The sequence below is a fragment of the Pararge aegeria genome, chromosome 12, assembly GCF_905163445.1.
Source record: "Pararge aegeria chromosome 12, ilParAegt1.1, whole genome shotgun sequence".
NCBI classification, from domain to species: domain Eukaryota; kingdom Metazoa; phylum Arthropoda; class Insecta; order Lepidoptera; family Nymphalidae; genus Pararge; species Pararge aegeria.
Genome location: NC_053191.1, coordinates 9877556 through 9905130, shown reverse-complemented (window position 1 = coordinate 9905130; position 27575 = coordinate 9877556). Strand labels below are relative to the sequence as shown.

General features: G+C 34.4%; 1 protein-coding gene across 1 annotated transcript; it reads right to left on the bottom strand.

Moving 5' to 3' along the window:
- Nucleotides 1-6: 6 nt before the first annotated feature.
- Nucleotides 7-26462, bottom strand: LOC120628277 (fatty acid synthase-like). The gene is made up of 39 exons (XM_039896570.1): nucleotides 26312-26462; nucleotides 24598-24790; nucleotides 24062-24182; nucleotides 23359-23562; nucleotides 22584-22700; nucleotides 22302-22480; nucleotides 19090-19232; nucleotides 17039-17242; nucleotides 16748-16934; nucleotides 16018-16180; nucleotides 15390-15559; nucleotides 15000-15151; nucleotides 14731-14914; nucleotides 14157-14305; nucleotides 13702-13886; nucleotides 12716-12835; nucleotides 12023-12132; nucleotides 11217-11407; nucleotides 10268-10437; nucleotides 9681-9935; nucleotides 9479-9596; nucleotides 9015-9263; nucleotides 8494-8925; nucleotides 8263-8412; nucleotides 8084-8199; nucleotides 7345-7495; nucleotides 6181-6352; nucleotides 5781-5893; nucleotides 4775-4939; nucleotides 3705-3880; nucleotides 2829-2984; nucleotides 2553-2747; nucleotides 2364-2472; nucleotides 1854-2004; nucleotides 1621-1771; nucleotides 1241-1388; nucleotides 989-1165; nucleotides 739-841; nucleotides 7-657 (listed from the first exon to the last, which is right to left on the bottom strand). The coding sequence occupies exons 1-39, from the start codon at nucleotides 26459-26461 to the stop codon at nucleotides 83-85; spliced, it is 6954 nt and encodes a 2317-aa protein (XP_039752504.1). The 5' UTR covers nucleotide 26462; the 3' UTR covers nucleotides 7-82.
- Nucleotides 26463-27575: the final 1113 nt, after the last annotated feature.

Genomic DNA, 27575 nt, shown 5'->3' with positions numbered 1-27575 from the left:
TGAAAATCCGAGCCAAAATGTTTTAATGCATATTACCTAATGAATTGAGAATTCAAATAACTGTTTTAATATAATCCTATTTTTAATCAATGCCCATGTAAGAATCATATTTCATAATATAATTCTCACACAAGTTTATTTTTTCAAACTCTGTTACTACGTCGTCATCTAAATGCCGGTTTACAATGGCAGCGCATTGCAAATCTTGTGCGGCATAAGCCAAAGGAGCTTCCAAATTGTACTCTATGACTTTTTGTTGTGAGTGACCTTGTAAAGAATAAGGTTTATATGCAGTTGACCGAGGTCGAATAGATATCAAGAGGGAACGAAGTGGCCGAGGCTTGGAGTTATAACGTCGTGCTTGTATTATTCTAGCGTATGCTGCGTCTATAAACTCTTGCACATACTGGATTGAGTGATTAAAGCGTCCCAGAAGTTTCCGCACACACAAAGATAGTTTTTCTTTCCAAACAAAGTTACTATTTAGCACGTTTTCTAGATCTTCTAAATTATCATCATTAATCAGCAGAGTGAATAGATGGCGTGCTACCGCAATTTGCAAGGATTCTTCAGTTTTCAAGTAACCTAACTTTTCCTCAAATGTAGCTTGAACTTCTTTCGGGGCACCTCCGATGCAGAATATTGTGCCAGTTAATCCTGTAAATAATAAAATTACTTTAATCTTCTTTTCTATATTTCTAATAAACTTAGTAGAAGCTTAAGATGTTTTATTCTTACCATGGTCTTCAAGAATTGCGCCCATTTCTAGCGCTACCAAAACTCCACTTTCATACCCAAGAAGATAAAAGCACTTCTTCATTTGAGTTTTTTTCAGAAGAATCTAAAGAATAATTTTTAATTAAATATTTTTTACTGGCTTACATTATTCATTGACTTCAATCGAGGCTAGTTACTGTATCTGTATTACAATAATTAATTGTTAACGGTAATCTGACTACGTATGTAGGTTAAAAAGTGTGGAACTGACCTCAACGTATCTTTGTGCCATTTCTTGTATAGTCTCATGTGGTCTGTCTAAGCCCGGCTGCAATACTAGTGCCGGTAACTTAAGCCGTTCAGAAAGTTCAGGGAATCGCATGTGTAGTCCTTCTACACCCGGTATTATGCACAGAAACGTCTGGCCAATATCAAATTCATCACCTCTCTGCAATATTGGTTATAATTATTCTTTCCTATCGTTCATTCCTAATCTGTTAACCAACTACCATAACCTACTTACCAAATCAGCACTTATAGTCAATGTCGGTAAAAATACGATATCCGTTGTAGCCTGGATTGCATCTTGTTCAATGTATGCGAAAAACGTTTTTAAACCTTTTGTTTCAGTGAAACTATTTTTTACCATTCCATTTTCTAAATCTTGTAGACTGTAAATATTGAAATATTTTTATTATTCTATTCACTATTTGAAGGTTTTGAAAGTTTTACACTTTATATACTCGTTCTAGTAGGATTTTTCACAATTCTAAACCTTTTTCTATTATTTTATTTATAAAATAATGTAATTAATTCTACTAAATGAAATCCCGTATTTTATTGTGAAGTAGTCAAACTTTCCACTATTTAGTGAAAAAGGACTATATTAATACTATAACTTACTCTTTAATTTTTAATGATGGTATTATACTGTCATCTAGTAATATATTATAATCATCGTACAAACAAGTCCGAATATTATGTGCCTTTGAGAGATTCATTCCCAAGTCTTTTAGTGTTGCATCATGTGAGACATCATTCGGTATTGCTATACCTAATAAATAATTTTATAGTCAGTAATATAAACATTATATGTAAGAAAACAGTTGTATAACAGATGCGATATAAAAATTTACCTGCTCTATCAGCCACTGCATGTAACAAGTTGCCATTTGGTTTCTTTGAACAATGCACTTCTAATACGCGTTGCTTGTAACATAACGCTTTTTCAATAGCATCAACAGCATTGTTAATTGAAATAAAGTCCTCATCAAAATTACTTTCCCTCTGGTTTTATAAGATAAAAAATATGAATATGATCATATTAAATTGGTCAAACATCACTATAAACTTTACAAGACAACAAGATTCATTTTATACACCAAAAATTGGGATAAACAAAATTAGAATTCAAAAAAGAAAGCAGGCAGGCAGCAGGCAAACTAATTGGATATATTTTATGTCAACGTTACTGATACGTTAGCTCAGTAATTATATACCGCTTTGATTTCTTTTTCATTTAATTTTTCTATGATAAATGTTTAAGAGAATCTTGTAAAATTATTAAAGAAAATAAATGGAATTCACAACCACGTAAATTACACTTGGGCTTAGATTTTTTTCTAATCTTAATATTATCTACTTACGAGTTCTTCTTTCAATGGCGGCAATTTAATAGATGTAAATACTTCATGAGGTTTTGTTAGCTTTATTAGCTCACCGACTTCTTTCCTAGTATCAATCACTGCAAAGTACCTGTAAATAGAACGTCATTGTTAGAATATAACAACAAGACAACCGTTCAACAGAAGTTGTAAAAAACAACGGTTACTTACTTTAAAGAGCAATTCGACCTTCGAATCGTAGAATTCAATTTTTCCAAGCTGCTTGAAATATTGTTATTCTGTGTTTTTGAATTTAATAAGCAATATATTCCTTCGACTTGTTCTAGGATCTTATTGTCAAATATATTTTCATTCCAAGCACTTCCGTAAGATACTGTACATTGTACACCTTGTTTCTGCCAGGATCTGTAAAATATATTTAAATTTTAAATCCATAACAGCTCTGATAATTTTGAAATATATCTCTTTTCTTTAACGATATATTACCTGACTTTAAACAAAATGCTGTTTGTCTTATTTGAGCAGTGAAGTACAAATTTTCTAGCACCTCGACTTTTTAACCTGTCGACTAATTGCATTCCCAATACCTCATTATTTAACAAAAGAACCTGTATACCATCAGCCGAACAGTTCACTCTGAAACTAAAAAATGTTGATAGTTTATGACCGTGTGATATACTTATCTCCACAGCAGGGCTAGCACAGGCTGGGGACAAAAATTATATCCCCCGATTATATCCCCTGACAGGGGGTATAGTTAACGTGTCCACCTGCTAAATCACGAGAACATGGAATAGAAGGAGTTTTCCTACGTTTATTACACATACAATATTACACATATATTATTTCCACTTTTGCGTCAGTGCTCTGAGAGTTGATTAAGCTGTGGGAGAAGATACATTTTTATCCTTTCCTCGGGGAGATAATTGTCTCCTGCCCATGCTAGTCATGCTGAGATATACCCCATTCATCTGTTCAATGAACCTGAAGGCTTACTACTATCGCTTAATGCATTATTATTTTAATATTTATAACGTTGTATATCAGAATTATAATATAACCTTGACATAGAAAATATAATTTTAAAATAATAGCGCTTTAAACGTTGCCACTATCTATCTTATGAGTTTTGATTCTTCATTTTATATCGCTAGGTTACACGGTCGATAATTATTTTGGGTAAAACTACTATTACCGATTTTGATTGATGTTTCTAAAGCTCGTAATAGTTACTAAACAAAAAGAAACATAGCAAATAAGTTTACAAATGGTCTTTAACTGTTTCGTCTTTGCCGAGAAAGTCGGTTTTGTTTGGTAAAAAAACAGTTTTAGAACTCTATGTATATAAAAATTGGCGCATACTTAGCGTGGGTGGAGGATATATCATTGTTTTGTACATGAAGTAGTACTCTGCCACTGTGCTTGCTGCCAGCCTGCAGGCGCAAGGCGCGGGATACCTCTCCCGCAGCGTACACCACGCGGGAAATAGGTCGGACATAGCCACGCGCGATTCCTTCGCTCACCATTAGTTGTAGTCTCTGAAAATAATTTTAAATTAATCAGAACTAACTAATTTAAAAGCGCCTTCAGAAGACCTATATTAAGCAGTGGACGTATTACGGCTGAGATGATTATTTGTATATACTCTATATTTATTAATATACTAGCTGTTGCCCGCGACTTTGTCTGCGTTTGATTTTGTATTTAAAGTATTCAGTATCGCTAAGCCTTAAATGAGTATAGTAGTATATATATTTATATATATATATATATACATTATGTGACTGTCAATTAATTATAGACAAATAATTTGCAATAAAATAAAATTGCGACTATAATTAAAGATCTACGCTATCCTATCTCTTAAGTTGGACCAGACTGCTCACGGTGTGCCAATTTAATTTAAAATCGGTTAAGTAGTTTAGGAGACCATCGCGGACAAACATCGTGACAGGAGATTTATATATATTAAGATATTAGTCATCAGCATTCTCGGCTTGATAAAGTCCTATTGGGCAAATGCCTCCTCTCTTTTATACGACGGATGCATCGAACTTAGTTCCGTATTAATAAGCCAAGATCAATTTCTCGATAACTGGTCAATCTACGTATAAAACTAAACTTTTGTGGCCGGTACCAGATCATTGTTTCTCGTCAGACGTGGTGTTTGGTACATAAACAGTATGTTTAACATCGGATTTGCAGACTCAGTGTTTTTTCTGAGCATGGAAATACAGTAACGGCACAATTTAAATATAAAAAAATTGTCATTCTGTTTTTTTGACAAGAACACTGTAAAAGAATGGACTATTTTGAGCTTTAAACAACCTTTGAAGCTACCGACAGTTGAACACGACCTTCAATCAGAAACTAATATCAAAATATTATACATATATACTGGCATTTGATAGTAATTAATTAAAAACACTTACTTTTAAATCTTTTGCGTTCTGTGGTTCGAATAGCGTGGAAAATTGCTGTGTGCAGTAAGATATACATTTGTCCAAGCAATACATCTCAAAGTTATATTCTTCTTTTTCCAGTAATAAAGATGTATCGACTACGAATCCAAATGATGAGCAACAATATAGTGTAGCCTGTAATTTAAAGGTTAGGTATATTCCTATAGGTAATTCAGTTTTGTCACGATTTTACTAATCTATGTACAGCTAAAAATTGTGAGCTCTTCGAAAATTGTGTGTATAAGAAGGGCTTCTTATAATATTTACAATGTTTGTTTTTTAATTGCGTTACCAAGCAAATGGCCCACCTGATGGCCAGTAGAATGCCATCACCTATAAAAAGAGCAACACTTCGCACGGCATGCAAAGAACACTCGCTACAAAGTGTACAAGTCCCTTTGTCCATCAACCTAAGGCGTAACTGGTTCCTGGACGAGCTCTGTCATAAAACGCTCTACGACTACTTTTAATTTTATACCAACTTTTTAATCTAATTTTCTACAATCTGTTCAGCAATTCTGTTCCATAGTTATAGGTCTCTGATCAGTAACCTCTGTCATAATCAATGAACGGGCTGTTTTTACTTCCGTTTTTGTCTACAATTGAATGTCGCCATTTCGGCGACAGTTATGAAGCGTTAGTGAGTAAACATTCAAGAAACTTCGGACTACTAAAATCACTGTTGTATTATTTCTTAACACTGACTTCTGTTATATAAAAGAGGTCAGTGGTTCCAGAGTAGGTACTCTTTGTGCAAATATGAGGCTTCAAGTGGGGGCAAGATTTCAGATGTAATTTCTATATGGACATCTACCCCAGCTTCAGAATTATGATGCATACCTATTCATTATCTTTAGAATCCAGCGTGATAAAAGAGGCCAATGGCTCAGACAGATAAATATACAGACAAAGTGAAATTCAGCTAATGAAACTAAAGCTCAATCGAAGATATCAAAGTATTAACGTTATGACTTACCGTTCGGAGTTCGCCTGTGACGCAACTGATTACAATATGGCAACCTTTTCCTTTAGTGCCTCTTAGAACCATATCTTTGAAAGTGCAGTCACGAGAATTACCAATTTGATCCTCTAAAAGAAAAAAATTGCATCATATTAATCTTATTTTTGAAGAAAAAGAAACAGACTACAGTTCTCAATAAGAATCTTATACTAATAGTTTTGAAAATATTATAAAATACGCCAGAACAAAAACTGTCTCAAGCGATTATGCATAAGCTTACTGTACAAGCTATTTCAACAACCTATACCTATTTAGAGGCTACTTTTCAAATATGTAAGCCAATGAAGAATATACCATTTTTCTTAATCGAGTATTAATAAAAACTTTTAAGGATAACCGTAAAATTTTAAAATACCTTTTAGTTCTGGAAACAGCTTCAGTAAAAATTGCTTTTTCTTAATATTGCTGACAGTTGTATAAATATCACAGCCGTAAGCTAGCGCTATAGAGATGACAGCTTGACCCAAAGCTCCCGAGCCACCGTGGACGAGAATACTGTTGCCACGGTACAGCCGGCTCCTGAAGCACTTTTGGAAATAATTTAACAATTAAAAACTAATTGACTATTAGGTATCTATAATTAATATTATATCTATCTCACTACAATTTTTTTACACATTTTTTAATGTAAATAATGTATATCATAAGTAATGTAAATCATAAGTGCCACCTATGAGCCTACTTGAATAAAGTTATTATTGACTTTAACTTTAATAATTAACCTCTTATTCTTCCAGTGACTCTCCACTATTCAAAGTTGGCCGACATCTCGTCATATAAATAATATCCTGTCTTTTACCAAACGGAAAGTTCTGCAACACAAGCTATGCCAATCTAATCTGTTACCTGGTTTCCAAGCCACGACTTTCTTCTTTTATTTTGCCCATCAAGATTTTCTAAAGGTTCTTCTTTCTTTACTTAGTTACTATCGGTTTAATAAAATTATAAGTATATGAATAAACAAAAAAAAATCTCTCACTTTGAAAGTTCACCTAGTGAGAAATAGAAAGAATTCAAAGTATTAATAGCAACGAGTATAATAAAAAGTTTGCTATATTTTATTGCACTACATTTTCATACCTACTAATATTATAAATGCGAAAGTAAGTAGTAGTTTGCAACATATGTTCAGTTCTGCATCGACTTATATACAATTTGGATAGGACAAAGAATCACAGTGGGATTTTAGAAAACCGTAACCATTTAGGGTGTTTTTTTCATATTCGGGGATTGTGGCCTCCCATGGATAACACTTTAACCTTCAGTATTTCTAACAAATCTGCCTATTGGTGGTCGGTTTCTCTTATCTGGTCTTACCAACGTCTTGGGCTACGGCGGCTGGCTCTTCGATTTTACCAGAACAAGATACACAAGCTTTTCTAATCTGCTGGCGTTTTACCTAGCAATGTTACCGAAGTAGTCGATTATCAGCTACAGACAGATATTGGAAAGCCGAAATGTTGTCTTAATTCTGTTCAAGATTTTAGTACAATAATTATGAAATTAAAAATATATTTACAAGACAATAGAAAGCCAAGCAATAAGCTAAGGGGACAGTAGCCGCATCCTCCAAAGTCCAATGATCTGGTACCGGCCACAACAGTTCAGGTTTCGTTTTGACGCTGGTGCTGATTGATTGTTCTTGTACAATACCCATCACACGAACTTTGCTAAAATATATTTGTAAATAAATTTTGGATTAAGTATTTAAATAATAAGAAAACCAAAAGAAATAAAAGTAATATCAATATGAGCCTAAAATGACATTGCTATGCCTTTTTTCCAGGAAGCGTTTAGAGCCATCGTACATGTACAGTATATTAGGAAAATATTAACTAACAATTCAAAACGGCCTGTGAGTAAAAAAAAAGAAGATTTGTGGAATAAAAATGTATTTAATTTTTAAGGGCTTTGACAGTTTCCATAATGCGACGACCTTTGTATTTGTTGAGTACCGCCCTGTTCCGTAACTTATGCAATTGTTTTTAAATATGAATTTAATTTTCGAGAAAAATCCCTTTGCCACATCTGATAACTTTCTAGAAACTCTCATTACTATATTAAAAATCTTTGTAATTTGCATTACTTGGTGTCATCATTGTACACAAAATCTAATTCAAAAATTTAAAAATCTCAAGGCTCTCAACAAACCTAAATATTATATAGATACTTTTACCGCGTATGTTAAGTACGCATGAGATACACAAAGTTATGTCACACATGATATTTAGTTATACAAATAAGCAAGTATTTTATACCTATCTGTAATACCACTGAAGTCATATTCAATCCGTTTGTTTTCAGTTTTGTTTTCACTTACAGCAACTTGTAATACTTTTTTTATATACGCGTCGTTCAAACCTACATATTGAACCTGGAAAACAATAAACATCGTATAGTTAAGTACCTACGTAACTAAATAAAGCTCAGATTATACCTTTACAAGAACGCCTTGGTGACTGGCTTCAGTAGCTTCTGTCCAATGCAAGGACTCAATGTCACCTATTCGAGTCGTTTCCAACGTCATATTCTGACCTAGGTCTCCTTTTTCTTGAACTGGCAAATAATACTCTCCGCCCCAAATGCCCTGAAAACAGTAAAAATATTGTTCTTTATTTACTACTTCTAACGCACATAATATTTTTTAGCTTAATTACAAGATACATACGTTGTCTAAGATATTTGTAGCTAAATTCGAAAAATGTATTTGATTCAGACATTGTTCGTCGAATACTTTAGAACTATTTATTAAAAGACAAATTTTACGGTTATCCTTATTTCTCTGCTCTTTGATTAGCTCTTTTAGTCCTAGCAGTGGTGGGTTCGAAGTTAATATTATAAGTTTATGTCTTGAGGGAAGTATGGATAACTGAGCATAAAGTTTGGCGACGTCAGCTTGTGAAAATACACTGACAGCACTCGTCCCGGCCGTAACATCAGACGGTTGCCATATATTTAGTTCCAAGCGTGAAGATCCAATAATGTGGACGCACACAGTGCGGTACAGTAATGAAGGACGTATTGGCGTCATATCTGTACATTCTTCTTTATTGATCACGAAAGAATCACGATTAAGTGTCCGATGCAGCACTTGACACATCTATAAACAGAAAAACCAATATAAATATTATTGAAATTTACAGTTTCATGACTAATTAAGAAACTATGTTTAGTACAATATACACTTACATTCTCATCTGCAGCTAAATTAGTTATCATTAGAACGTCGATGTCTTTAATGGCATCAGACTTTTTAGTTAAATCATGCCGACAAATTTGTGAAAAATTTATCTTTATCTCTGGGATGTCATGAATAACTTCTTGAAAGCATTTAAATTTCTTTTGACCTTTGTATTCAATAACTTCAAGAATATTGATATTCCGTTTATTCAAATTTTCTGCAAGTATTTGCAAAAATACGTATATCGCAGAAATTTCCTGGAAAATAATTAGTCACGTTATTATTGTCATATGATTGATCATGATTACTTCTTACATATGAGTAAGTCGCTCGACTTGTAATGACAGAAACTAGCAACAATTATTTTTACAATTATCATTAGCTTTTAATGAGTAACATTATAAGTAGAGCCCTTATCATTATCCGTTTCATAGTCGCATATTAGGCTATTATTATTGTAAAAAACACTTACATCGATTTTATTAGAAGTGGAGTGGGGAACAAATTTTAACATCTTTAATGCGATTTGTTCCTCATTCTTTAATGGCAGGTCGTGGAATTTTAGATGTTCAATTAAGACGCCTCCGCACCTGAACAAGTTGTAAGAAAATATAAAGAATTTTGTTTTTGCAAACTAATAAATTAAAGTAAACTAAAAAATTAATAAACCATACCTGGTGCTGTCAGTAAGATCAGATATGCTTGCTGGTAAGAGAGTAGCATTGTCGGACAAAGTTTTATTTAGCAAATGATTATCAATGTCTATTTTGATTCTTCTTATAAAGTTAGGCTGAGAAACACTTTCGTGATATCGCCTAAGTGCATTTAGTTGGATCATACCATCAATTAGTGTAACCCAATTGTCTTGCCATATTAGATGAGCTTTATTTAATAACGTGTTCGCGCTGTAAATACTACGAAAGTCATTCCTAAAAAAATACAAAAACAATTATTTAACACCTGTATAATTGTCACGTGCGAATTACATAATTTCTTCATATTAGGATTCCCAGAATAGAAAATCAATTGTCGAGCGTATGTTTAGCACAACGTCGAGAATAACTAGAACAATTCGATGTTTTGTGTGCCTCAATACTATGGTGGCTTTAGAAAAAACAAAATAAGGAAACGGAATTTCTGAAATACAGAAAAAACCGAAATTGGTTAATTATAAGATTTATACGCAATACTAACATTAAACTTTTTATTCTTTATACGAACAATATAAAAAGTTTTAATTATATATATTTTTTATACTTACAAGTAATTGTAATCCCTAGATTGCATTAATTGATAAACATCATTTGATATTAGTTCCATAACTTCCTCAGACTCGACTTTCTCGGGTTCCTCTTTAATCTCTTCTAAACTATCTGGGTCAAATTCTCCTATAATGAAACCTGTTGCAACTTTAATATTGCCGTCCAAAACCTGTGTAGAATTGAATTTTATAATTCTTTATTTCCTTTTTTTTTGAATGATAAAAATGTATTTTAAATTAAAATAATAGTACGAAGCTTGACAATATCTAATCTTGTTACTTATATTGTTTGAAATGTAAAGGCAAAGTAAGTACACAAAAAATAAACAAGTATTAAAAATGCGGTGATAGCCCGCTAGATAGTGGTTTAAAGTGGTAAGGACATCGGCCTTATTTTCCGAGAGGACCTAGTTCGGGCCGCAACTCTAACTTTTCGTAGTAATGTACGTTTCAAGCAATTAATTATCACCTGCGATGAAGTAGAACGAGGAAACCTTCTTGCCTAAGATTTCTTCGTTATGTTTTCAAAGTACGCACTATGCCAACGTAGTGGACTACGGCCTAAACCCTTCTCATTTTGAGAGGACCGTGGACTCGTGCCCTGTAGGGACCCGGTAACGGGTTGATGACAATGATGATCAATAAATTCAGATCAATGACAGATCAATTACATCATCTGATGAAAGAAGGGTTAGCTTTTTTTTGCGCAAACGATCAACCTCGCCTTTAAGCGTGGAAATGCACCATTTAACGCAAACATGACTTGTAACACAATTATTTTGAAGTTATTTATATGCAACGACTTCAATAATGTATATGTTTAATTGAAACAAATAACACAATTAATAAAAACATAAGGAGTAGGCTTTGGTACCGACAGATAAGTAGTTAAAACAAAGAAAGATTTATTAAAAACAATCAATTTAACTGCAACAATATTTTAGGTTACCTCAAAGCGGCCTTTCCCTCGATGAATTGCTACACTTAAACGTAAAAGTCTTCGGTCGTGCAGCAGGGGCTGTGTGTACAAGTGTACATCACGGAACTCAACTGAGAATTGCTTCTTTGGTACTCCGAGGACCATAGCTAATGTATCCCAAACAGCTACTAACGTAGCAGCGTAAGGGTAAGTGTTCTTTTCTAAAACCAAAATACACAAGTAGGTATCGATACTCCGTAACGTCAAAGTAAAATGAAATTTGAAAGCATGTGCATGCTTCTTCATAACGTTTAATGTTATATAATAAATGGAAACTAAGCGATCATTGTCACATGTAATTTTTTTTTGTGGTTTCGAAAGGTCTATGGGACCATATTACTAAGCCTATTTACAATTGAAAATCTGATGGCCCATTCTATGGTAAGCGGAAAAACTTCCCCTATAAAACGTTAAAATGAAAACAGGAATACTACTTCGGAGGCTTTAGAGGTACATTATTTACTGTCTCTGAGACCTATCTGTGAAACCGGTACGCTCGTTTTTGAGTAAAGCATTGCCATAGTTTTTATTGAAATAAATCAAACACAACCCTAACATTAAATGCAAAAGTGAAATCAAGTGACTACTGTCACTTTAAGGTTATCAGCTCTAGCAGCTTTAGCAGCGTTGTTTGCTGGTGTAAACCAACTTTAAAGCTGCTTAGCGGCAGAAATAAGCTTGGCGATGGTACTTTCCCGGACGAGCTTTGTCACAGAAGCGCCACTACTTCGTACGTAGTTGCGCATATAATGGAATTATTAAACATTTATTATTACCTCCTATCACATGCCCCTTCAAATAACGATGATCGTCATCGTGGATGGATATGACATGCGTGCACTGTGATGCTGTTTTCCTAGTAGGCATCGAATAATATAGCACATTCCTGAAACGAATTTATTGTTATGTAATTTATTTTAACGAAATATTTCTTAAACTTCACACATATTAATAACTAGCTTTTGCCCGCGGCTTCGCTCACGTTAAGTTCAATGTTTGATCTGGTAAATTTTAGCTACAAAGGTTTAAAACAACTTGACAAGTTTAGTCTTACTGCTAATAGATACATATGAACGTAAAAATCTTTAAAAAATCAGAAACTTTCATATACATTTTCATCCCCTATTTGATGCCTTTGGAGTAAAATATGTGAAACACGTATTTCTTTATTTTTAATCGAAAACCTAAAAACTAATTTTCATGGGATTAACTTGAAAAATAAATTGATAAATGAAGGATTTTATACAAACTCTTATCCCCCATTTAAACCTCTGAGGGTTGGAATTTTCAAAAATCCTTTCTTAGCGGATTCCAACATTGTATTAACTATCTGTGTGCAAAGCCCGATCCGTCAAGTGGTGAGAGGTGTACGTTGATAGATCAGTCACCCAGTCACCTTTACGTTTGTTTAGGTATACTCCTGTTTATTATTTGTAATAGTTTATACTTCTGACTTTGGAAACTCTTACCATTCTTCGTTATGTGCCCATTCTACTAAATGTGATAGCATCGGTGTTCCAGTGGATACTGGAAATTCTATTTTCGGGTATAGCGCCTGCACTTGCGGGTTATATCCCTCCATGTAGAGACTGTAAGAGACACATTTTACATTACTATTTGAACACAACTATTTGACTAAAAAGTTTTAGAATTAAGTAACAATATAAAAAACGTGAAGCGGTGATAGCCCAGTGGGTAGGACTTTTCGTGTCCGAATCCTAGCACGCACCTCATACTTTTCTAAGTTATATGCGTTTTAAACAATTGAAGTATCATTAGCTTCAACGGCGAAGGAAAATATCATAGGAAAACTGCATGCCTGAGAGTTCTCCATAATGTTCTCAAAGGTCTGTGGAGTCCACCAAAACGCACTGGGGCTAGCGTGGTGGATTACGGCCCTCGGAGGAGACCCGTGCTACTGTAGTGGGCCGGTAAAGGGATGATGTGATGATGACGGTGATGAGGATAAATAACGTAATTATTTAACTATCCCTAATGGTATTCACAATTATGCAAAAGACAACAACCATATAACTAGTATGCGTGACTAATTCCAGGCCTGTCCTGGATCCTTAGAAATGTAGGGAACGCTTCTTTTTTTAAAGAGCATATATGTTGAAGAGGGAGATTTCTTAACTTATAGTAGACTAGTAGTTTAAAAGTCGGCCCGTAGTATAAACAAAGAGAATAATGTTGCTAAAATGCACACAAGAACTATAGAAGAACGTGACGATGGCCGTTTTTTTTGTATAAAGTATGGATTTTTAATCCAGTGATTCTCTTGTTGTTGGACACCCAAACCGATTGGAGCATTGTGAAAAGCCTCAGTTTTTTCCTCTCTCTTATATTTAAGTCCTGTGCCCCCTTGTTAATAGGTTCGTTAATAGGTTCTTCTTTTAGTTTTAAGCTCCATAATTCAACCGGCTGTAAATCGGGAGTATTAAATAAATCTTACTTTCCAATGGCTTCTAGCAGAAACTGGGTATTGTCAGGGTGCCCACGTCTTGTCAATGGCACGTGTTTGCAGGATTCGGGTACAGAGCGCTTGAGTATAGCCTGTAGAAGACCGTGAGGTGCTATCTCTACCAGCACTGCGTTTGATGGGATGCGTCCTAAAATCTCCTCGAATAGCACTGAGTTCTGCAATAAAAATCAAAAGGCTTATTTGATAACCTTTCAAGCACAGTGAGTGAATTTCCAGGTTCTATGGTCTCGTGGGAGGCTCTTAGGCCGTGGCTTGCAAAAACTGTCATACCCCAAACAGGCTATGCCGCTACCATCTTAATTACATAACAACAGGTGAGATTGCAGTCAAGGGCTAATTTATATTGAATAAAACAGGGCATCATTTTGTGCATATCTGATTATATAATGAGGACATTGACTGTTTTTAGCATTAATAATACATACAAGTAAGTTGTTCGTGTGGTATTCTGCTGACGAATACTTGGCAATTGGATCATTCCATTTCTCCTCTGGAACTGACGTAGAAATCCAGCGTTTACTGCGGGGTTTGGGGTTTGTGATCACTTCAGACAAATATTTGAGTAACCCTGGACCTAAAATGAGTTGTCAAAAAAGATGTAGGAGATTGAAAACGTACTCATGGCGTGCATCGTACCTACCTACAAATATTTAATGAAATATTAAATTACAACTACGAGCTTAAACAAAATTAACAATGAAACTGATTACTACACGGTTACATATTTTATACAGAAAAGAGTATCCTACTAAGTAATCGCTGACTCACATTCGAATAAACTTTTTCCATCATTAAAATAACCAATATTTATTGTAAATATTAATTTTACTTTGTAATTATTATTTCCCTAGAAAAATATATTTTTCGTTGGTGTAAAAAAAACCAATAAGTAGGAAATAAAGGAAAGCAATAACAGTAGTATTTAATACGTTGGGTGTTATAGAAGTTAAAAATATCAGGTAAGTATTAATGAATGCATAATACGACATAGATATGCACCTGCTTCAGCTATGTATCGTGAGTGGTATGCAATGTTCGAGCACGGCACTTCTTTAGCAAAGATTCCTTTCGCAGTAATTTGAGTCACAAATTCCTTCATGAGATCAGCGGGTCCAGAAATTGTACTGGAATCGGGACCATTGTGGCAAGCTACTTCAATCTCAGGTGGACACATTTTAGATATCTGCAATAAAATATTTGACAAATTTTGGTTTATTTATCTGTTGAGTTAATAAAGTCGATTTTTTTAAACTTATATCAGTTGATACCTGTTGGTAGCCCATCCCAACAGCTGCCATTGATCCACGAATGAATGGAGTCTGCACAGAGACAAGACCGCGGCTGTATGCAGAGAGTATCATCTCCTCAGCCGTAAAGCATCCATCTGCGTAAGCACAGCCTAGCTCGCCTACACTGTGTCCTATAAATAATGATATATAGCTAGTAACCCTACCCATAAAAGAAACCCATGTGAGAAAAAGCAACGTAAGAAAACGTTTTTTCGATTCCTCTAAATGAAAATAGTTCATAAAATAGATTTAAATGAAAATATCATCCTTACAGATGATTACTAGCTGGTTTGAATTAATATTTTCGGTATCAAACATGCAACAACTCATAGATAGCTTTTACTATTTGGAAAAAAACATATTGTTTACCTATTATCATGTCCGGAAAGATTTTCAAATCACTTAGAACGTCTGTAAGACCAATTTGAATAGCAGCAATTCCGACGAATGAATTCAGAATATTGTCGAATATAGTTTTATCTGGAGATGTTATTATGTGAACAATGTCGACTCCTCTGGGTTCCAATACACGCCGACATCTGATATTATAAATTAAAAAAAATTTATAAATACGATGAAAATAAAATTTGCAAACACATTATGTAAATTGTTTATTTGTAAGGTCAAAGCAGCGTATTTTACCTTTGCAATCACGTATAGCAAACATTTTTCATCACTATTGAAAATTTTAAGTCGATTGCAATAATTGTAGGTAAGTATTGAAATATGGAGTTGTGTCGGAAGAATAAAAGTGCCATAGGTTTTCGTTTTTACCGTTTCGGTAACAGAACCCTAATTATGCATGAAGAGTTTTGTGTAAAATCTGTTTATTCCTGCTTGTCCTATTAAATTCATTTATTCCTTTTTAGTGTAAACTATGTTTTAAAAATGTTGAAAAATAATACATAAATATACATAAAGAAACTCTCTTTATATTAGAGTTGTTTATAATTATTTAAACACAATCGTTTTTATTCAAAAAAAAAAGTTAAGTTACCTTTCAATAGCCGCGGCAAACACAGGGATTCTCATGAGTTGTGCTCCCATACCAGCCCACTGCGAGCCCATACCACTGTACACAAACCACAATGGACGCTTTGCATCGTCGAAGTAGTTTAATTTTTCGTGCATACAAATGGTCACGTTCTTTTCATTTGTGTCTTAAAAATAATATTGAACAGTTATTTATATCCAAATAAATACAATTAAAATGTCCAACTACGATTGGAAAAACTACCTTTTTATAAAATTCATAATCCTTTGATTTGAACGATTACCAATAATAAAATTATCTAGCATCATCCATCTGTGGCTAAGCTATCTTCGGAATAGGTAAACCAATTATGACAGAACTTTCATCGGCAGATAACCGAACAAAGAGATAATATAATAACAGTAGTATGGAATATAGCTACAATTTTACCCGAAACAAAATAATAATATAAGAATAATACCTACCTTGTAAAAGATCAAAATGGGAATAGTTGCATCGAAGACTTATTTTTATAAGATAGCAACACAAAACCTGAAGGTACTACAAAAGCTTGTTTTCTGGATACAGATGCAGCGTAACGCATAAAATGTTTTTTTATCTAACGATCAGGTCGGAAGAAACAGAAACTACACAGACGAGTCCAAATAATGACGAAAATAAAATGATGTAGAATTAAATATTTACCTTTACTGTCATTTTATTCAAGTGCTACTAGCAAAGTGAGATTACTTACCAAGAATTATAAATCCTCTTCCTAAATGACCTGAAATTCTGGTTTTATGAATGTTCCGAAGAAGCGCCAATTCCTCCGGATCAACCGGACGGGATTTCAAATCCTGAATTATCTTATCTACAGAAGCTTCTTGTCTGCCTGACAGGGTAACTAGTTGCGCAAAATTTGCTTTATAACGTGTAATGTCCTAAAAATATATGATAAAGCAAAGTTTAAAAGGCAATAATTTTTTTTGCAAGAAAAATACTTCGACAAAAATGTACTCGTGGCTAATACATTCATGTTCTTTACCTTTGGTTTATAATGTCCATTTAACAGGACATGACAATTAACTCCAGTGATAGAAATACTGTTTACGGCAGCAAAGGTTCGTCCAAAGGTCTGATGATCAGTGGCAATACGAATTCGGCCATCACGCAAAGCATCTACGTCTTGCCTTGGCGACTCACAGTGGATATTGCCCGCCAACTGTCCATATTGATACCCTAAGAGGACCTAATAACAAAAATAATACATTTACTTATAATTGTATAAAAGCAAAACCAATTTATAAAGTTGGTTTTGCTTTTGGAGGATGGATTTTGAATCATTGTAAGAATTTTCCACAACTGAAAGCTGTCCTAGAGCGTTGACAAGATTCCGGGAATAAACTAGCGGAGAAGGATAGAAATTAGTAACATATGTAGGAAATAATTAGAGCTGTTAAAATCGATGACCTGATTCGATTCCAGCAAGTTCGTCGAGTTAGGATTTTTTTTTTTATAATACTGTACCGACACTAGGAAGAAATATAAGTACAAAAAAAATAAAATAAGCGAAAACAAATTGTAGATCTAAAAAAAAATAAAGTATTCAGTATCGCTAAGCCTTAAATGAGGGGTTTGCTGCTGACCGCTGAGGAGTTCGGTCCTCTATCTCCAACCACAGTTTGGGCAAAATTAAACACATATCATAACCTCTAAAGTACAAAAATAATTATTTAAATCGGTTATTATTTGTCGGAGTTATGGTGTAAAATCGTACACTCAACCCCTCTCCCAAAGGAACCGAGCTTTGTGTCAGGATAAAAAGTATCTTATATTACTTCTAACATTTCCAAGAATATGTGTACAAAGTTTCATGAGGATCGGTTAAGTAGTTTTTACATGAAAGCGTAACAAACAAACTTACATTCACATTTATAATATTAGTAGGGATAGGGATAGGGATTAATTAGTAAAAGGTCATGCCTTTGGACGTCCCGTCATTTCCAATGAGATGAGAGTCAAGTAAAATATAAAAATATAAACACATTTGCAAAAAAAAACGCACACTCAAAACTTTTCTGTGCAACTTTGGAAATCTTATACTTAAGAAAAGATATTTGCATTTAATTAATAAGAAACACTTGTCTAATTATTAAAAAGTACTGGGAAGCATAATAAAATGTCCCATTACTTTTATTGTTTTAAGTTATTTTTTAAATATTCTTTTCGATTCGAGCATTTTCTCGCAGTTTAAGTTTAGATATTGTGCTATAAATAAATAAAAAAAGTTTTTTTGTAATTTAAATGAATTGATGTTGATGTAAATTTGTTTAAATTTGTTTTTCGTGACAATTTTTTTACTGTTATGTGCCAGACAAGATAATTATCGGATCAATGTTTTATATGTATCGTTCACAATTAGTTTTCATAGAAAATGGCTCTCCAAATGCACAACGCTATATCATCGAACTCCTATTTCCTCATGCACAACCAGCGTTAGCTGTGACAGGAAGTGCTGCTGTGTTTATGGACGACAATGCTTGGGCGCGGGCGATGTAGATGCTTACTTAAGTGAAGTTAGTTATCCGCCGTTTAGATTTGCCAGCAGGTAATACTGACCTTAATCCCATTGATCATGACGTGTTAGAGCTGTAAACCTAACCCCTACAGAACAAGCTAGAGCTTTAAATGGTTTTATTGGCCGAATGGGAGCGTATTTCCGAGGAACTAAAAAAACCTCGTCCAAAGCATGCCACGAAGAATTGCAGAAGTTATTTCAGCTAGAGGAGGCCACACTCTATATTGTTATACACACTGTATAATGTGTTATGTCATTCTTTGTACCTTTTAGTAAATAAAGGAGATAGTCTAATTTCCTAAAAATCAAAATAAAACAAACTAGAGCCGACTTAATTACAAAACAGAAGTGGTTTTACATGAAAAAATGGTATTTATTTTATTTTGTTGCATCAAATCTCTTTCACAACTGTTAATACTATAAGTGTACGTTTTATTTGCAAAAGAAGGTAGATGATAAATATTTTTCTTAGAAAGCTTTGTATAACAGAATGAATCATTTACAGCATATTGTTTTACCTTCGTTATTCCTGCAATACCCGAAGCACCTTCAGAATATCCAATGTTTGACATAACGCTGCCCACTAGAAGAGGTTGACTTCTATTTTTACAGTAAACTTTATCAATCGCTTCCAATTCCGCCTTATCAGCTTTTGGTTCCGCTGTAAGTAATAATTAAATAAAATTTCGTATTTTTTTAGTTTTATCACCAATTAACTTATTAACTGAAATTTGTAATTTATAGTTGCTGTTGGGAATGATGGGTTAACCTGGATTAAAACACAAGCCAATTTATAGACGGTTCCAGATGCTAGCTATGGCAAACTATTCAAATCTACTAGCTTAACCCGCGAATGACTACACAGCCAAAAAAAAAAAAACATGTACAGTTATTGATCGCGGCTAAAACAGCGGGTTACAGACCAATAAATAAAAAAAAAATACAGGATGTTTGGTGCATCGTGTGCCAAATCGAATCTGATGATTGGAGGGGTCTTTGGCTATCTCTTCAGCCCTCGTAAAAAAATCTTGCTCAAACGGTTTTTTTTATACTGATTTTAAATTGTTTTTTTAAAAATTGTAAAAATTCTACATTTAAATTTTAATAAAAAATAAAGTTGTTAAGTATTAATTAATTTTCTTTTTAATCTTTAATTTGTAACGTTTTACGCTTCTTTTGAAACTAGAATTACACGCCAGCAACATCTAGTTTTTGTTTTACAGCCCCGCAAAGTTTTTTTTACGTAAAAAAATAAGCTTGAACGTCAACTTTCGGTTTTAATAAAAAAAAAACTAAAAGTGATCATGTTCTTCCAATTTTTTTAAAACATCTCTGGACTGTCCCCTTTCTAATGGTGTGCAATATGCCATGAAAAGTAATTAGTAACATCACTAATTTTCAAATTTTCTAAACTTGGTCGCAATTTTCTAATATTCAACAGGTGAAAGAAAAACAAGGGTTTGCGTAAATAACACTCACAATTCACAAGGCAGATGACATTTTCTGTCTCTTTCATAAAGTTATACGCCCGTTGTTCGTTTAAACAGGCAAAAATAGTTTTTTCACTCTAGTGAAGCGAAATCTATCTTCTATTCCTTTCTTGCATAGTGCAAACCTGTTTGAACCAATCGCGAACGGGCCCCGCGTCGCGTCGACACGGCGGCCATCTTATTTTTTAGTCGAGACATCACTGCCTCTGCTGCCTAACGTGTGTGCTAGCTTACTGTACTCCACGATTCTTTTATTTAGTTTTCGTTAAGTTTTGTTGTTTTTTGTTACGTTTTATTTACTTTTGGTGTTATTGTTAAACTTTGTTGACTTTTTTGTTGTTGCAATGACGACATACTCTAACGAGGAATATGCGGACATCATAATGGTTTATGGTGCAGCCCGTGGTGTCGCTCGTGCAGCGCAACGACTTTACCAGGAACGCTTTCCTGGTCGACGATTACCTGGCCGCAGAGTCTTCCAAGACACATACCGACGTTTACGCGAGACTGGGAGTGTCAATTTTCATGAACCAAGGGGACATGTTGTGCGACATAATGTTGAAGTGGACGAGAGAATACTGGCACTTTTTGAGGAAGACGACACAAGAAGCATTAGATATGTGGCGGCACAACTTGATATTTCAATATGGAAAGTGTGGAAAGTCCTTCGACAAAACGAAAAATATCCATTCCACGAGACTCCGGTTCAAGGTACGTAATTTAAAACCTTTGTTTGACGTTGCCTTTGTTTAGCAGGTATCCATAATCTTCTAGTGCAATTAATTACTGCTCAAGGGGAATTAAAAAGATTTTTGGTTGTTGCAGGTCTTGAGGGTGGCGACTTTGACAGACGAATGCACTTTTGTCGGTTTTTGTTACACACAGATGTGGATAATCCTGATTTTTTAAAAAGAATACTGTGGACTGACGAATCCAAATTTACCAGAGAAGGGATTCTTAACTTGCACAATTTACACCATTGGGCACCGAAACGGCAAAACCCACATGCCAAAAGACAGCAATCTTTTCAAAGACGGTTTAGTGTGAACGTTTGGGCAGGAGTGATTGGGAATCAGGTAATTGGACCGCACTACCTGCCTGATAACTTAAATGGCGATAATTATTTAGAGTTCCTGCAAAATGATCTGCCGGAATTATTGGCCGAGGTGCCCGTGTTTAATGAAGATGTGCCCATAGTATTTCAAAATGACGGCTGTCCCGCGCATTGGCGTTTAACTGTGAGGGAATACCTCGATAATGTGTTCCCCAATTCGTGGATTGGGCGCGATGGGCCTATTGCATGGCCTCCACGTTCCCCAGACTTAACTCCGTTAGATTTTTATGTCTGGGGACGTGCCAAAGAGCTAGTATACGCCACAGAAGTCCCAACGAGGGAGGTACTAATACAACGCATAGAAGCGGCCTTCGGTACAATTAAGAACGAAATACGGCTTCGGACTACAACTGTAACAATACGTCAAAGATGTCGGGCCTGCATTCGAAACAGGGGTGAACAATTTGAGCAGAATTTGTAAAAATTATGAAATAAATGTTTCAAATGCAATGTATTATTTTTATTTCAAGTAAAACCTACGAAATTTAAAAATTTTACCTGCTTGTGAGTTTTATTTACGCAAAAACTTGTTTTTCTTTCATCTGTTGAATATTAGAAAATTGTGACTAAGTTTAGAAAATTTGAAAATTAGTGATGTTACTAATTACTTTTCATGGCATATTGCACACCATTAGAAAGGGGACAGTCCAGAGATGTTTTAAAAAAATTGGAAGAACATGATCACTTTTAGTTTTTTTTTTATTAAAACCGAAAGTTGACGTTCAAGCTTATTTTTTTACGTAAAAAAAACTTTGCGGGGCTGTAAAACAAAAACTAGATGTTGCTGGCGTGTAATTCTAGTTTCAAAAGAAGCGTAAAACGTTACAAATTAAAGATTAAAAAGAAAATTAATTAATACTTAACAACTTTATTTTTTATTAAAATTTAAATGTAGAATTTTTACAATTTTTAAAAAAACAATTTAAAATCAGTATAAAAAAAACCGTTTGAGCAAGATTTTTTTACGAGGGCTGAAGAGATAGCCAAAGACCCCTCCAATCATCAGATTCGATTTGGCACACGATGCACCAAACATCCGGTATATTAAAATATTATAAAAACAAATTTACTTCGGTTTATTAAATCTTACATAATTGATTAATAAATAATTATTATTTGAGCTTACCTGAACCGAAGGCTTCTACATATTCAACCACATTTGGGGATATTCCAGCTTCTTCATAGAATTTTGTGATAAAATTAGCCATGTTCTCCGGATCCCGATAGAAACCATACATTGGACCTGTCTTTCCTTGCGGAACGGAAATGAATTCGCTTTTTACATGCACGACATCGGCGTAAATTCTGAAATAATATAATGTAACATTGAAACATAGTACGATGTCAGTATCAACAAAATTGCGAAAAAATATTTAACTCTAATTAGATATTTTCCTTCGTAACGTACCTTAAAGCGTTTTCAGCTTTTTGAAGAAACAGAATATTGATAGCCTCTGATTTAGCAGATCCAGCCGCCTCGGAATCAAACGATTTTGTTTTACCATCCATACTTATCTTCGTCGTTCTAAAATGTATCATATGTTAAGATGACATACATATTACAAAAACAACACATATTTTTTTGTTACTACTTGTGTATTACAGTCTACGTCTTTCTTGTAAATATAAATTACTAGCTGTTGCCCGCGACTTCGTCTGTTTTTGTTTTTGTCTTTCGAAAGACATGTGGCATTCGATTTAGGTGTAATTCTACGAACTTTATGTATTTAGAATAGCTAAGCCTTAAATGACGGGTTGGCTGCCGTCCGCTGATTAGTTGTGTCCTCTATCTCCAATCACATTCATCAGATCTACACGAAATTTGGGCAAAATTAAACAGACATTATAACCTCTAAAGTACAAAATTAATTATTTAAATCGGTTATCATTTGACGGCGATATGGTGTAAAATCGTCAAACACCTTCTACCCCTCTTCCAAAAGAAATGAGCTTAATTTCGGGATAAAAAGCATCCTATATTAATTTTAATACCTTCAGAAATATGTGTACAAAGTTTCATGATGATCGGTTTAGTAGTTTTTGCGTGAAAGCGTAACAAACAAACTTACATTCACATTCATAATATTAGTAGAGATAGGGATAGGGATAGAGATTTATATTCAGATATTAAAACAGTACTTCTGGTATCATTCTTGATCATACCCAAAATATTAAATACCTACCTTCCATAATGTAATGTGGCCTGAGGATGCAAGCAAAGTGATGATCCTCCTACAATGGCAGCCTCACACTCCCCACGTTTAATGGCCAGGTAACCCTGTTCCAGGGCTTTGGTAGAACTGCAGCACAACTCATCGACGGTCAAAGAGGGTCCCTTAGCGTTTAACCAATAAGAAATGCGGTTTGCATACATTGCTCTACAGCACCTGAAATTGAAATTATTACTGTAGAAAACCAACTACCGAGTTATTGAGGACTCTAGTATATGTACGGTGGGTTATGTTTACATAATAACTTAACATCGGATAAGATCACAGTAAAAAAAATTGCGGAATTTCAAAAGAAAGGTTATATAAATTAAAGTATAAGGGTGACATTTGGCAAAAGTTTATTGAACCAAGTTAACTGGAAATGGAAATAGATTATACTCTGGATTAACTCATAGAGACATTGAATTTACTTGTATTTAATTTGCCATGGCAAACATTCTTGAAATTGGATTTATCACAGGTAACCCGCAATGAACTCTGTACAAGTACAACAAGAATACGTATACAGAAAAATAAGTTTACGCCCATGTAATGACGCGGGGTGCAGCTAGTCCTATATAAATTATCTAGAAAAATCTGTAAAGAGTGGCGCACGTGAGCTGATGTCATAACCCTTTGGTATAGTTGTATAATCACCACTCGTACGGATACATACCCTGTTAAACCGACTCCTGATTTTGACAAATTAACATCAAAAATGGCTTTTTCCGTTTCAGAATTACCGTTACCAATGTATACACCAACTTTTTTCCCAGAAAGCTCTTCCGGACAAATTCCTGTGGATAAACACAAACCGAATCTTTTATTATGTACGACAATACCTGGGTTTATTACAAATTAATAATAAGTTTTAGATTTTATGTTTTATTTTAGTTCATAGGTTTTTTTAGGTTATTTAGCTTAGGTAAATAATATTTATTGCAACAAAAGGGCATCTTCCAAACATTATAGTTTTGCACATCATTGCACATTTTAATACATCTAATATTAGGAACACCCTCTCGGCTTTCATTAATTTAAGTTTAATTGGTATCTTAAAATCAAATGTAAATAGGCTTCTCCTTATTCTGCCTACAAAGTAAAAGTAAGTGTCTTCATGTAAAAATAACTTAATAATAACTCATAATAACTTTTGTATATACAACTTTCACGCATAAGCCTATAAAAAAAGGAAACGAATTATTATCTCACCAGCGTCATAAATGGCTTCAAAAGCCTTCTCCAGCAACTTCCGGGCCATTGGTTCCATGTTATGGCTAAGACGATAGTGAACTTTAAAAAACTGCGCATCGAACAAATTAAGTCCAGGCACTTTGCCCGTGTGCTGCGATACTTCGGGATGGTCGTACTTCCAGCGCCTGTTTTCCTGATTGACGGGGTTGATCTGAGGAAATTTCATGTGATTACCAGAATATCATATGAATTTATTATACGATTATACGATGTGTTAATGAAAACCGTAATAATATTTCTCAGGCTTTAGAGATACATTATGTACTGTCTCCGAGACTTATCTGTGAAACCGAAAACCTAATAGTTTTTGAGTAAACTAATGCTAACCACTGTTTTTACTGAAAGAAATCAGATGCAGCCCTTACATCACATGCAAAATTCGAATCATGTGACTCCTGCCCTATTAAAATCATGTGTCACCTGACAGTATTATGCGCGTGTCGCTCTTTTATCTTTAATATAGTTGTCATAAGTAACCACTTCGAATGTTTTGAATTCGTTTGTATGGAAAAATAATATGCTTCTTTTGATCTAATACTTTAACATTATTTCGTAATTCGACTGCATGTTGTATAGTAGCTAATTTATTTAAATAACATGTGTTGCAGCTATATATAGCTGCACTTGAAGATCTGTCTCGAAATCTAAACTAAAACAACGACCGACCCCTTAAAAAATTGGTTGTCTGTAAAGTCGGCTTACTGACGATAGTTGAACGTGACAACGTCGTAAGAAAATACTGATGGAATGGTTGCATTTTTCAAAAGAAAATTTTAATTTTATTTGATTGATAGATATTATCGTTGCTATAAACAATTGACACCACATTCACTTTTCACTGCACTTCATCCTTGCCGAAAACATGTAAATGTATTATTGTATAGAAGCTGTCCACGCGGACGCATCGCTCACTCAAGTAGGAGAGAGACAGATGTCGAACGCGGAGGCCGACTGTGCCTCTTTGTCGCTCGTTCCGCGCTCTCGCTCGCACTTCAAGCCTTGAATGGAACGCCTCAGAGCGAGGTAACGCCGCATACGTCATGTTTTTTCGTGCGTGCAGCCGGCTCCATTGAATTATAAGACGTTGTCACGTCAAAAACTATAATATATTTTAGCCCTCTAATAAAAAAACATTTCAATTTTCGAGATGCATGCTTCCCATACTTTCATCTACATGTTTGCAGACATCAGGCAACAAATGCAAGGAACAGGTCCTGCAACTAGTCGCCCCTTATCCATCAACCGGGGGCGTAGGCGCTAAGCCTGATGTACCTATTACGTCGGCCTCGTCAGACCGGAACCCATTCATTGCAATGGCGTGCATAGAGGGTATGCAAAGTGTATATAAAATAAAGAAATCTCCAGTCAGAGTTATAAAAAACTTAAGGATAGGCATTGTAAGAGTTCTAAAAGCCTACCCTTAAGTATTTATAACTCGTCCTGGAGATTTCCTTCATTTTATATCATCTGCATACCCTGTGCATATCCTCCATCCACGCCACTGATTCATTGCAACAATGCAGCTTGGCGGCCAAAGTAAGCATGGCGGTAGTAGGTACTTCCAAGGGAGAGCTCAGTCACAAAAAGCTCTACTACTACTGAATCTTCATTTTGTTAGCAACGATAGATAATAAATATTATATTTTTTTTAAACACAAAATTTTGATTATACCTTGTTATAAAGAATATCTGACAATTCCTTCACGCTTTTGGAGTCTGGATATGCACCCGACATACCGGAAATAACGATTCTCTCGCGAGAATTATAGTCATCTGCGCTTCCATCTTCTATTAATGACAAGTTTTTCGGTGTCGTAGCCATATTTTCTAAAATAACAACGAAATAAGAATAATAGTTCACTTATTGAAAACTTTTATATACGTAAATCGGTTTTAATGAAAATTATGATAATAATGCTACCACAGTTTTTTAATTACACTGCAAGTTAGCCGGAACATACCGGAACGCTAAATCGCTTAGCGACACGTCTTTGTAGGTAGAGTGGTAACTAGCCACGGTCGAATACTCCCACCAGACCAGACCAGAGAAAATTCGGAAACAATAAATTCCCAAATCTCCCCAGCGCGCTCTCTGCTGCGCCAGGGAGGTCGACAAAAGTTTTATTCAAAATTCGTATATTTAAAGGACCTATATAAGCTCTTTTGAAACTCCAAGTCTGTCTATTTGTAGTGATTTTAGAAGCGGTTAAGAAGGAATATTCTACCGAGAAAGAGACCGGCAAGACCCAGGAAGAATTAATAATCTACTGGCACTGTTTTAAAACTAGAGAAAAAAAAATTAATTATTAAACCTAACTACAAACAAGCGAGTACCTACCTCAGAAATCAGAGGACTGTGACCGTTTTTTTTTTTTCTATCTTAACTTGTTAACTTTTAATTCCAAAATAAATATTCCATTAACAACTGTGAAATGTATGCTACAAAAACATACTTGAACTGAATTACTTTCTTTAAATGCGTTTTATATATTGTTTTTCTTTAGTATGAGGATTTCATTATCGTATTCTATTAACATTTTTAAATATGATTTAAATAAAGTACATCATAATACTAGTGTGCTACGTTGATGCTTACACTCGAGGGTATAAAACGCGCAAGCACGATTAAAGACCCGATTGTGTAATGATCTCTTGGGAGCAAAACCAGATCAGTAGGTATATTGATTTGTCATTAACTTTTAATTTTTTTGAAAAAAATTGTAAATTTGGCATTTGTTTGTTTTCATCATTCATATTATCTTTATCCCTTAATTGTGTGCAATAAAGAATTTATCTATCTATCTAAATTTGGCATTTGTGATTAAAGTTCAAAGAGCGAGGATAATTTTATGTTTTGCACACACCTCAGTCGCCTTTGTTGAAATATTATGTTGAAAGAAGTTGCAATCTTTATTATCTATACTTAGTATCGTATA